A 13611-nucleotide genomic window follows, 5' to 3' on the forward strand; every position below is an offset into this window, starting at 1 on the left:
TGTCTTGAGGAACTTAAGAGACATCATCACATATGGCAGAACCAGAGCTAGTGGCCTGTCGAACCATGTCTTGAATTCTGCTGATGCTAATGGGGAAAACTTCATTCATCCAGTCTTATGGGATGAATCTGAAAACATCTTTTGATGCTATGATGAACTGGAAAGAATTGTGGAATCCAAAGAAATAGTTCTCAATCAATTACATCTCAACACTAACCTCAGCTATAACCTTTCTGACTGTCATTGTGCTGCCATCCAACTTTGGCATCGATGAGATGTTGAATGCATGCACATGCCTAAAAATGAAGTGATACACAGAACAGTTTCAAATGTTAATATGCTAATGCTTTAGTGTATAGTTTTTTGATCTTTTGCAATTTTTGTTGGTTGTTCCCTCTTGTTAACAATGCACCTGAAGAAGTCTTCTATGAAGATGAAACTAGTTGTACAATTTACTTAATTAAAATAGTATTTTTACTTTTATCTCTCGGCTTTGTCATTTAAGCTTTTTAAAAAAAATGTGTGTGTGTGTGTGTAAAGTGCTTGCAAAATCAAAAATATACTCGCACACATCTCGAGCGCATGTGCATCTATATTCACTCATTTTTTGTGAATAAATACGTACTCCCCAGAAAACAATGATATAAATAAATTTTAATTAGTTACTTGCTTGTGACTGAATATGTTCTGATTACTTGCCTACGACTGGTTATGTTCATTGGACATCAGCAGTTGCCATATGGCATCTGCTGATGTCCAGTGAGCAAATCAGTAGATGAGCCTGATTGATTGGTTTCTTTTTTTCTATTGCATTAATGATTTATTAATATATTTATTAATATATTAATAAATCAAAATATATTAATGATTTATTAATATATTTATTAATATATTAATAAATCATTAATATGTTATATTAAGTAAATACCAAGTTAATCAATTAAATTTAAATATTTAGCTAATAAATTTGCCTGGTGAATTATTCTGTTACATAAATACCAAGTTAAAAAGACTCCATTACTTAAGATGGAGAAAATTCATATTGCTCATATGTTGATTGTGTGATATGTCAGGAAATGTTTAGAATTTTACAGTATCCACTTAAAATTGAAGAATTTCTTATCAGAATTTTTTTTTCCTGTTATTTGTTTTATTCAACCTGCATTCTCATGTTAAAAAATCGTAAATATAATAACTATTTTTCAATTCTGAACACATTTTCAAAAATCAACAAACTGATAATTTTGTTGATTTTTGAAAGTATTTTTTCCTCTGTTCTATTCCCCCCCCCCCCCTTTAAAAAATCATGTTAATATAAATCAAAATTTTCAAATTTAGAAATGATTTTGGATTTGAAAAATTAATGACGTTAACCAATTGCGCTACTCCCATAAAGTAATCTTAAATTTAGCATTTCTTTCCAAACTTCGCCTCTTTCTCTCTTCTCAGTACATCATTTGGAATTGATATTCTTGAAATATTCTGATAAAAATGCTATATGTTCAGCATGAACGCACATACTTGGACACTCACTCGCACACACTTTTATTAATCTTGAAATGGTTCAGCATGTGTGGTATATTGCAAAGTTAGAAATATAATTAATATTACCAAGAACTTATTCTAAAATTTTTTTTCATTGATTTTCATATATACATTCAAAATTCCACGTACAAACTTTGAGGGGAGGTAGAGAACATCAAAATCAACCATATTCACATAGTTTATATGTTCCCCTCAAAGTTTATACATGGAATTTTGAATCATCCTGTGTGTGCATATATATATATATATATATTTTTTTTTTTAATGTTTTGCTTATACTGTCATCATTGCATATCATAGTATGCAGTTATATCAAATTGTAGTGCTTTGAATAGAAAGTTTTGAAAGTAGTTCACAAATATTCTGTTTCTGATCCATATCAAAACTTTTTTGTTAACAGATTCAAAGGAACCAGAGGTGGTGGCATAGCTGAAAATACTTCATATTATATTTTTACGCAATCACCAGATGCAGTGTTTGAAGCATTTCCTGTTGAAGAATGGTATAACTTTACTCCAATTCAACGATATAAAGCTCTGAGTGCAGAGGAGGCTGAGGAGGAATTCAGTAGGCATGTCTTTTTAATTATGTACAGTGCCTTTATATTTTATATTTTGCATATATCATTTTGAAATATAAATGAGTGAAACCTAGCCCATTAATATCAAATAATTTTTCATAATTATTTTCCAAAAATTTCTTCTTCCTCCAGTATGACTGGATTTGTTATTCAGTGTATTTTATTGCAATCCTTCATTTTTTACTAGACCTTCATATGATCTTATCTGATTCAAGATTTCATTATCCCATTCTGTTATTTGTTTGCTGTCATTTTTGTTTTGCAAATTCAGATAATCATTGATTATTTCTGAAACTTGATTTTTTGTTATCTGAATAACAAACAATGAAGCTGTTTCCTTGAAACTTAAATGTTCACAACTCAAATTAACTTCTCTTTTGCAGAAATCAAGGTGAATAAAATGCCGAGATATTTGCTGTTAGCAATGATTTAACATATTGTTAACTTGCCTCTTGATAATGCAGACCACAATCGCATCCAAGTTTCCTTTTCTGTGGAGTTTCCATTCCCCAGCCCATCCTAGCTTTTTATCCTTGCGCCTGCAGTAGTGTTAATGGGATCTTCCTGATTTCTGCTCTTCTTTCCATAATCTACTTAGTTTTGCTTTTTTTTGATTCAGACCATATGCTGACCAAGTAAGTGAAATAATTCTTCTGGAATAAAAGTTTTCATTTACAATTACACTCAAAAAATTCTAACTGTTCTCCAAGCCACCTTGGTTCTTCAACAGGCATGCCAAGATAGTCCAAGAAAACTTGACATATTGCAAATTGCTTGAGAGAAAAATTCAACTTTTGCTTGCAAAAACTGGGGGGAGGGCAGCACTACATCACATCACATCCTGAACCCATCAGCAAATCTAAATTTGAAAGGGGTACAAATGCAGAAAACTTATCTCTTCTTAAAATTTTATTTGAGCTGTCTAAACCCCTGGATAAAACTTCTTCATTCCCATGCTCTGTCACATTCAGCTAGTAACATCTGAATGTGATGTAACATTTCAATGAAGTCTTAATAGTCTTATAGGATAAGGATAAGGGTGATATCCTATCGTTGTTCTACTTTTCCATTTTCTGTATAGATGAGGCAATGAATGATTTAGACATACTCCCCTCATCTTTCTCCAGAAAGACAATATCAACAAATCTTCTAGTCTGTGGTATTTCCTACACCTGTACTTCAGAATTAACACTCATCCTATATTCACTTTATAACTTTCATTTGCTTCTATGCTGTTGGGCAGATAGCTGTATTTAGTGGATTGTATTTAGCTCATTCCAGACAAAAAAAGAGAGAGAGAGGAGGAGGTAAAAGTTGCTTAACAATATATCATTTCCATTGTCCTCGCTTTAGTTTTCTTTAAAATAACTTATTAAAACATTAATATATTTATTAATGTTAATTATAATAAATTTATTTTAAATTTATTAATATTATTTATTAAATGTATCATCATCATCAAATTGCTGACATTTACCTTATAGGGGGGTGTACAGGATATGATAATACTACATGAAAAATTTACATCATTACTTACTGCCTACCTACAATTTTCTGCCAAATCAATCTGTAACTTGTCAATGCTACAACATTGTCAGATCTTATACAGTGGTATCTCGCTAATCCGAACTTCTTTAGTCCAAACCCTCCAGCAATCCGAACTGGGGTTTGAAAGAAGAAAGTTTTATTTATTACGTATTATTATTTTGTGTATTGTTATTTTAACTATTATTATTTATTTTATTATTATTACAGTAGAATATTTTTTCACGTTGTCGATTGTATGGTTATAGTGTAGGTCTATTTTGATTTATTGTGTGTTCACGTTTGCCTGGGAAGCCGTCGAACCTGAAGCAATTCGAGCGTCATGGAAAAAACTGTGGCCTTGTAGAATTTACCAAGATAACTACGGTGATACACAAAAAGAGGAAATTTAAATCATGCATAATTTGGTTAAAAATATAAATCCAGATGTTGAAATTTCAAAATAAAAGTTACGGAATGGAAAAAGAGTAACACATAAAGAGGCAGTTGACAGTTTTAATATGTGTATAGAATGAGATAAGCAGAATGATGCACCATTCCACAAAATTTTATTGCTAATGCAGCTCCGAGAAGAAGCATTCGAAAAAAAGTTTAGCTTCCAAGAAGCAAAAGAAAATCAGTGATTTTTTTACAAAGAAATAAAAAAAAAAAACTTTTGTGTTATTTTGTGAAACTTTTTTTGTGGGTTGTGTACAAGAAAGTAATATTTTTTACACAAATTAAGTTATGTAACTGATAGCTTTTTTATTGCAGTTTTATTAAATCAGAATCCTCAACAATACAGGTACATACTAAATTTTTTACTAAAATAAACTTGTGTACTGTATTATTTTTTAAGTTTTACATTGCAGTATAATAGTTTTTTTTCTATCAGTTCTATCAGATACTACATTTATTTACAGAATTAAATTGATGTATCATTAGAATCTGATTTTTTTGTCTTAAATGCTAGTTATTGTTCTCTCTTGGGCGAAAATTCACTAATCCGAACGAGCATGGTTTTTATTAGTTTGGATTAGCGAGATACCACTGTATTTATACTAGGGGGGACTCCCCCCACCCATTGAGTTCTGGACTGGTAGGCCTGTTCTCCTTCAATTCTGATAACTCGAATTTTAAAGACTCAAAAGGGGTCCCCCGATACAGTGATATGCTCTTAGCATATAACTGTCTTTAGCATTTTATTTTGAAAATTGAATGCTGATTTTCACAATTGCACAATTATTATTTGTTGTTAAGATGTGAGCACTTTCGTGATTAATTTACTAAATGTTCTTTACCTGAAAAAAAAAAAAAGTTATTAACATCTTAAACCGCTTTGTGACTTATGGGCAAACCTCTGTGCGTGCGTGCCTCTGTGAGAGAGAGACAGACAGAGATCAGGAATGTTTCCCATTTAGTGTATATCTTTGAAAATGCCATCTAACAGAAATAAAAGGATCTAAGGACATTGAAATTGACATTTTAATTTCAAAGTAATACGGAATGGAAGTTTGCTTCCAATTGGTGAAAGTGACCATGTAGTCTTGACTTGGGAGATTGAAAAAAACATGAGGAATATTCTAGCAAGAAGGGGTATTTGTGGCAGGTGATTATGACATGCTGAGGAAGAGGCTTAAATCTGTACCATGGCATAAAACACTGCAGACTAAGGTTGTTAGTAGTTAAATGTCATCTAGAGGAAGCAGGATATAGTTAAATGTCATCTAGAGGAAGCAGTATTAAATTGTATACCTAGGGTTAATTGGATTGGATGGATGAGTAATATCATTGAACATGAGCAACAGAAGAAGAAAATACTGTGGAGGATATATAAAGAGAAAGGTGACCAGCAAACTCATGAGCAGTACAATGCCTAGGCAAGAAAGATTACTAGCATGGCCGAGCAGGCAAAAGGAAATTTCAAATAGTTCCTTTGTTATGTGGCAAATAAGAGGAAGAATAACTATGAAATATTAACCTTAATGAGTGATGATGGTCATGAGGAGACAGAAGTGGATAAAATAGTTGAGTTACTGAGTGACCACTTTGCAAGCATATATCTTCCTAGTGAGGTTACTGTTTTAACCCATGTGACAGACACTAATGTGGGAACAGAGGTGGATGAATTGGAGATTCTTAGGATATTGCAGAATCTCAATGTAAATACAGCTGTTGGATTAGATAGGATGTTAGCTAGGATTTTGCAAGAATGTGCAAGGGAACTGGTAATGCCTTTGACTAAGCTGTTTAAGTCTTAGCCCTGGTAGAGTTCCAAGGGAGTGGAAATAGGACAAAATTGTTCCTTTGCATAAGGGAGGTTCTAAGACTACAATAGCAAATTATAGACCAATCAGTATCTCAGCCATGGTAGTAAAAGTACTAGAAAATTTGGTAAAAAAGAGAATTCAAGAATGGGTAGATAAAAATATGATACTGTATGAGAGTCAACATGGCTTTGTAAAGGGTCGGTCATGCCTTCATAATTTATTAACTTTTTACAATAGAGTAAGAGCAGAGTTGGCTACAGAATGATTTTGCTGGATTTTGCAAAGTCATTTGACAGAATATCATATGGAACACTGTTACACAAATTAGTGTAACACCCTCTTATCCATCGGTTAAGTGGATAAGAGGGTGGCTGCTGAACAGATATCAAAAAGCAGTATAGGCAGGGATAGAATTTAGGTGAAAACAGGTGACTAGTGGTGTGCCACAAGGTTCAGTTCTGGGACCATTGCTGTTTAATTTGCACATAAATGATATAGGAAATAACCTGAAAGGAAATATTCATTGTTTGCTGATGATGCAAACATTTATTGATATATACTTGATTTTTTATATAAAAATCAATTTTTAGATTTTATTTATACACCTGTTATGTTTTTGCTCTTAATCATTGACCTGGCATAGTTGCTGATGCACCATAAAAAATGAAAAGAACAAATTAGGATTATTCAGAGTCTATTAAGGTTATTAGAGAAATTTATCATCAATTATTATATTTTCAGGAGAGATAAAGTGATGAATTACTTCTCAATTATGTTAAAAAAGAGACTAAAAAATGAGGATGATGGACAGGTAGAAGAAGAGCAGAAGCCTCAGGGAAAAAAGAAGAAACAGGGTGGCCCTAATAAGGAATTTGTAAGTTGGATTAAAATATAGATTTGCTGTTGGCATTGAAATGTATTTCAAGTGTATGCGTTGTTTGGATGCAGTTAGTATAGATGCCTTACAGTTTTATAATATGCATATTTTAAATATTCAGAAAAATGATGTCATTGGCAAGCTGCAGTGTTATTTGGAATTATGGTAGAAGGAAGTAAGGCTATCAGGCCAGTTATTGTCTGTTAACTGTACGTGTTCTGTCTGTTATGTGGAATGAAAACTGAAGTTGGAAGGGAAACCCTATCACCTTTTGTATGTTTTGTATATTTCCATATGTTCCTTTCCATGGTGGACCCATGTTCTCAGTCTTGGTTTTGCCATGACTGCAGGTTGACGATGGCAACTTTATCTTGAGCAAATTTCCTCCTATTGATTTTATAGGATCCTGCCATCTACTAGGTAGTGTACCAGGTATTCTCTTTGTGTGTTTAGGATACCAGTCTATTATTCTTGAAGTCCATTCTGTTGTCTTTCATGCATGCCTATATGGGCAGGACATATAAGCATGCATGTCCTGCCCACCTTTTTTTGTCATGATATAGATAGCTTCTGTCACATCTTTGAATGCAGATTTTTTCTTATTTCAGTGTTTTATATGATCTTTCTTATTTATTGTCTGTAAGCAAGTAAGGCTATCAGGCTAGTTATTTTAAAATTTTTTGAACCATGCAGACTCTTCTCTTTTATTGTCCTTTGGATTGTTATTAGGCTTTGTTGTTCTTTTTTGTGTTCCATGTTTCGCTGCCATTAGTACTAGTAGAATAATACTGTTAAAAAGGTTTTTGCTATATCTGTTTTTTGTAGTGGTCTTTTATGCTGTTAAAAGCTTTCCAAGACACTGTTTTGTATCCATTCATTTCATCTGATATATCATAGTCCATTCGGATTACTTGTTCTAAACAAATGTATCTCTCCACTCTGACTTTATTTTACAATTTTGCAATTTGTTTTGGTGGTCATGAACAGTATTTGTTTGTCATCCGCTTTGTCTTGTCAACGAGTTTGTAATCCTGTCATTCTACGCTGCAAATCTATATCATTCAACATTATTTCTAATTCCAGTGGTTGATGAGATATCAGAACCACATCATCAGCAAACAGAAGTATTTTAAGATTCTCTCCATCTATATTTAAACCCCCATCCAGATTTTTATTTTTGAGCATGTTTTTAGAGTTGCTGTAAAGAAATTAGGGAAGATCACATCTCCTCGTCTTACTCCTCTCCTGAGAGGTATTTCAAGGGGTTTATTAAAGAGAGTAATCTGCATTTTGCCACCTGTATATAGGTTTGAATTAACCTGATACAATTGAACTTTGTTGTAACGAGCATGGAAATGATGAGATCATGGCTGTAATAGACAAAACGCCATGACATTTTAATTTATGTATATTCCCATACAATTACTCATTTTTATAACAAGTGTACTTGTTATAAAAGTGAGTAATTACATCCAGATATTCTTTGAATATAACGAATGGCTGTACGACTACATCCTCTTGAGGGATTGAAGAAGCAGTGTTCTATTTTTGTTTACAGTCTTGTTGATGAAAGTATTGTTACAACCATCAAATATATAAATATCACTTTTTTATGTTCTATTTCTTGTTGTAGTAACAGGTCCATGGAGGAAAGTGTAAGCTTGAAGGAAGGAGAATCCTTGAATTGCCAGATTTTACCTCCATCTGGTCAGAGAAGAATGAGAAGATCCAAGGAGGAGACACTTCTTATTTTCATCTTCTAATGTGAACTATATCCATTGGTTAATGAACAGCATTTATTTTTGTGATAGTCTTAGTTTGATAATTGATAATAAATGAACTTAGCCAGACTGCAACAGTGTCATTAATGTATCTGCACCAAACTGAAGTTTGGGGTGAATGTTGTGAAGAAAGCATAGTTTAAAGTTCTCCATGAAAATTGTTGGCTAATGTAGATAATGGAATTCCTCTGGATGATTATTAACATGAAGGATGTTATTGATTCATATTGATTCACTATAGCTAAATAGAACAGATACTAAAAAGTTTGAAAATTTACCATAGAGCTTATGAGAATATATATATACCAAAGTGACTACGATGCCAACCTTTGGCATTGTAGTCATTGCCATCATGTATCACTATCCTTCTTCGGCCCCATGGTGGCTTATTTAATAAAAATTTACAAAAAAACTACAAAATGCAAAGAAAATCAAGAAAAGGCACTGTAAATTTAAGCGGAGGCTGTGGTGTAACTGAAGCTCTCCCACTGTACATCTCAACCTGTGGAGCACGTGGTTGCCAGTTTGCCCATTCAGGAACTGTCAAAAAACATGTTCAGGAACTGATTTGTTCGGGATGAGTTGTTTGACAACTGAGGTTCCACTGTACTTGTATTCCAGGAAAAAGTGACAAATGTACTGAATAAGGAAGAGTCATCCATTCAAAAAGTTTGGTGTGGTGTGTGTATTATTATTTTCTATATTTTTGATTGGATATTTGGTTTTTTATGAATTATGGTTTTTATGTTTTTTTATTATTTTTTTATATCATTTCTTGTAAGACTTTCTAATCCATCGCCATATGACATTTTTCTGTAATGTAGTTGATGAAAAAAAGTAATGGGAATTTGCAATGTTTCCCACCTTTCCTGTCCATTCATGGTTTTCAGTACCTCCCACAAAATTCTAATTTAGTTACTAATACAAATATGAAGGATATTATTAATCCATCCTTGCCAAATAGAAGAGAAACTAAAGTTTCAAAATTTACCAATTACCTTATAGCCTTTGGCATCTAAACTGCTTTTGAAACAAGCAAAGTGAAAAGAAAAGTTGTTTGAACTATGATAGAGGTGAAAAAAGAAATCATATCCATGAAAATGGCATTCATGTCTCGGATCTTGCTTTACAGTTTGGTAAGGCAATATCAACTATCTTTACAATACTCAAAAATAAAGAGGCGATCAAGGGAGCTGATGTTGCAAAAGGAGTAAAAGTTCTTACTAAACAAAGATTACAGATGATTGAAGAAAGTAGAAAAATTGTTGCTAATTTGGATAAATGAGAAACAGTTACTTGGTGATAGGGTTTTTGAGGCTGTAATTTGTGAAAAGCAAGGCAATTACATGATGACCTGTTAAAGAAAAACCTTGGTATGAGTGGTGATACTGATGTGTTCAAAGCTAGTAGAGAGTGGTTTGAGAAATTTAAGAGAAGTGGCATACATAGTGTGGTTAGGCATGGGGAGGTTGTGAGCTCGAACCAAGAAGCTGCTGAGAAATATGTGCAAGAATTTAGTGACTATGTAAAGGCTGAGGGTTTTCTTCCCTAACAAGTGTTCAACTGTCATGAAACTATTTTTGAAAAAAAATTGCCAAGGAGGACCTACGTCACTCAGGAGGGAAAAGAATTGCCAGGACACAAGCCAATGAAGGACAGGCTGATTTGCTATGTGGAAACGCAAGTGGGGACTTGTGTCATGCCATTGCTTGTGTATCACTGAGAATCCGAGGGCATTTAAGAAAAATAGCGTGATGAAAAGTAAATTGTCTGTTATGTGGAGAACTAATAGTAAGGCTTGGGTAACCAGGCAATTTTTTATTGAGTGGATCCATGAAATCTTTATCACAAGTGTGAGAAATACCTTCAAGAAAAAAATTTGCCAATAAAATGCCTTCTTGTGATGGACAATGCTGCTGCTCACCCTTCAGGCTTCAAATGTACTTGGAGAACGAGTTGGTGGAGGAGTTTGATTTTTATCACAGTGAAGTTCCTTGCCCTTAACATGACTCCTCTAATCCAACCCATAGGCCATCAGGTCCTTTTGAACTTTGAGAAACTCTACACCAAAATACTGTTTCAAAGATGTTTTGAAGTGACATCTGACACAGAATTAACACTCAGAGAATTCTGGAAAAATCACTTCAACATCCTCCATTTCTAAAGTATCCTTGACAAAGCTTGGGTGGTGCAAGTGACTTACAGGACCATGAACTCGGCCTGGAGGAAATTGTGGCCAGACTCTGTAGCAGACAGAGACTTTGAGGCAGAGTATGTTGCTGTTGTCGATGATATTGTGTCTCTGGGCAAAAGCAGGGACTTGCAAAAGATGAAATCATTTGAAATATCTGAAATTTAAAACATGAATTCCTAATGTGTACTCTCAAGAGGTATACAGGATACTGTGATAGTTACAGTACATGCTTGCTACAACAGAACTCCTAAATACAAGGGAAATAATTTGTTATAGTGGAAAGTGTAAGTATAGTGAATTTAGGGAAAAAGATTGACCTTGTCCCTACTCCATTCCCAGGAAATACATATTCAAGGAGGTACTGACATTCATTTAGGCACTCATGGCTTCTTCAACTTACCAGACTAGCAGGTATGTTGGAATCATTGCTCAACTACTTACTATTTACTTTTTTTGTGTTCAATGGCACACAAAACCAAGCTGCTTACTGGCTCTCTCAACCAACCATCCTTCGTTTTAGGTAATTCACTACCAATCGATTTACATGAATAATAAATAATCACATTTTATTTAGCTCATAGACATCTTTTATTAACATCACATACAGGGTGTTCGGGATAAATTTGACAGTTTCGTAAGGAAAAAGAAAATCTTCTTTGTATCTATTAAATTTAATGAATTGACAAAAAAACATTACAGGCAGAGTTAATTACAATACTATCAACAAGATTTACTCAAAATAACCACCATTAGCATCGATCACAGCTTCAATTCTGCTTCGGAACCTCGAACAAGCTGATGCTACAGTCTCCCTGGGAAGGGCCGCAAAAACTGTTTTAATTTTATCCATTAACTGGGCTTTTGTATTACTGGAAGTGCGATTGGTGTCTTTTTCAACTGCGCCCCATACAAAATAATCCATGGGGTTAAGGTCTGGGGAGTTTGGAAGCCAAACATTTGGACTGGTGAAGTCGTAGAAATTTTCAGACAACCATTTTTGACTTTTCCCAGAGGTGTGGCAAGGGGCCGAATCCTGCTGCCATACATACGGCCTACCATTGGCTACCCTTGTTATCCAGGGCTTGACTACAGTTAGCAACTCCACGAACAAAGCCCGAATTCCAATGCCAGGGTTCTTCAACACCTGTTCCTGCAGATTTGCGAGGAATTCTGCTGTACGAACGCAATCAGATCGTCTGCTAGGGATCTTTCTTCTTGCTACATCCTCGTAGTCACCATTGCAAGTCTCTAGTTCATGTCTGATTGTTTTTACTGTATTCAGGGAGCATTGGGCAGCAGTCGTAATATCCTTATTTTGATGGCGGGCACGAATCATCATGATACAAGTTATTCTCTTCCATGATTCAGGTGGGTTCCAGCTATCCATCCTTTCTGACATCTTGTATATGAATGAAGAAGGGTCCAAACTTTTAAATGAAGAGAAGTGTGTGTTAATACATGTAACTTACGGAAAAATATAATTAATTATAAATATGTCAAATTTATCCCGAACACCCTGTATATATATATATATATATATATTTTACATGTTTTGCTATACGACTCACAGCATCTTCAGGAGGTTATTTATCATAAGCAAAAAACCAAGCGATAAAACAGTTCCCCAGGCCAGCCCCTGGATAGTACACGGGACTGAACCAGATAGTAACGATGGAACAGATGGAATCTGGAGGTTTCCAGATCAGCCAGTGTCAAATCCTACAGCCATGTATTTTGCCAGTTTGTGACTGGAAGCAGACCAATAGTGTGGCTGCAGGGGAAACTGTTGAGATCATGTATGGACAGGAATCTGGAGGTTTCCAGATCAGCCAGTGTCAAATCCTACAGCCATGTATTTTGCCAGTTTGTGACTGGAAGCAGACCAATAGTGTGGCTGCAGGGGAAACTGTTGAGATCATGTATGGACTGATTTCCCTCTGTGGGCAGTATGTTTGTGAGTTTCATTTCTGCCACTTTTCATTGCATGCCCCACTTCCTGTTTATCTCTTCCTCACAAATTATAATGAACCACAACCCAAAGAAATGCATTTTTACTGTGGATCTCAAAAAGTCTCCCACAAAAAAATAGTCAAAAAAAAAAATCCATTCACAAAAAAACATCAAAAATCCAACCAAACAATCCACCAACATTAATTCTTACCAAAAAAAAAAAAAAATTCTACATTCATCTATGGTCTAAACAGCAATATAAATGATGTGCACCACCACCTACAGTCATCTAAACCAGAAGTACTATTCCTATCAAAAACCCCAACTGGCAACCTCAACAGCCACTGTCTAGCTCAACTGCCCCAACTACACATTGCACAGCTGTTTCTGCCACAAGGACAGCACTTGTGCATTCATCAGAACTGAAATACCATACAAGAGACTGCACATCCTTGAATCCCCACTGTTTGATATGCTTTGGCTCAAAATTTGTATACTAAACCAACCTGCCCTTTTCATATGCTCTATTACTCTCCAAACTCCATCAACCACTCTAACCTCTTCGACTATCTCTCCATAGAACTCTACTTCCTGCAGTCGAAATACCCAAATACTGAGGTTATCCTTCTTGGGGACTTCAGTGTCGACAACTCACATTGGCTATCCTTCTCCAGTTTCACCAACCAACCAACCAAGCAGGGATGCTGAGATGTTTGCCATCAGCAATGACCTATCTCAGATCACCAGTCTTCCAACCAGAATACTTAATAGTCCCCTTCAATTTGCCCACACAGTTAACCTTTTTCCTAACAATCTCCCCTTCCAGGTATATATACTCTGGTTGTCAGTTCTCTTTTTTGTAACTCGGACCACAACCTTGTACAAGTTCT

General features: G+C 34.7%; 1 protein-coding gene across 1 annotated transcript in view; it reads left to right on the forward strand.

Moving 5' to 3' along the window:
* Nucleotides 1–13611, forward strand: part of LOC150092552 (general transcription factor IIF subunit 1-like) — a 185258-nt gene that overhangs the window by 74172 nt on the left and 97475 nt on the right. The window contains exons 5-6 of the mRNA XM_090414316.1: nucleotides 1946–2116; nucleotides 6661–6793. Coding sequence (XP_090270442.1) covers nucleotides 1946–2116; nucleotides 6661–6793 — 304 coding nt within the window. The remainder of the gene's footprint in view (nucleotides 1–1945; nucleotides 2117–6660; nucleotides 6794–13611) is intronic.

This window comes from Typopeltis vanoorti, chromosome 25 (genome assembly GCF_054136105.1).
Source record: "Typopeltis vanoorti isolate ZY-2024b chromosome 25, IOZ_Tvanoo_1.0, whole genome shotgun sequence".
Taxonomy (NCBI): domain Eukaryota; kingdom Metazoa; phylum Arthropoda; class Arachnida; order Uropygi; family Thelyphonidae; genus Typopeltis; species Typopeltis vanoorti.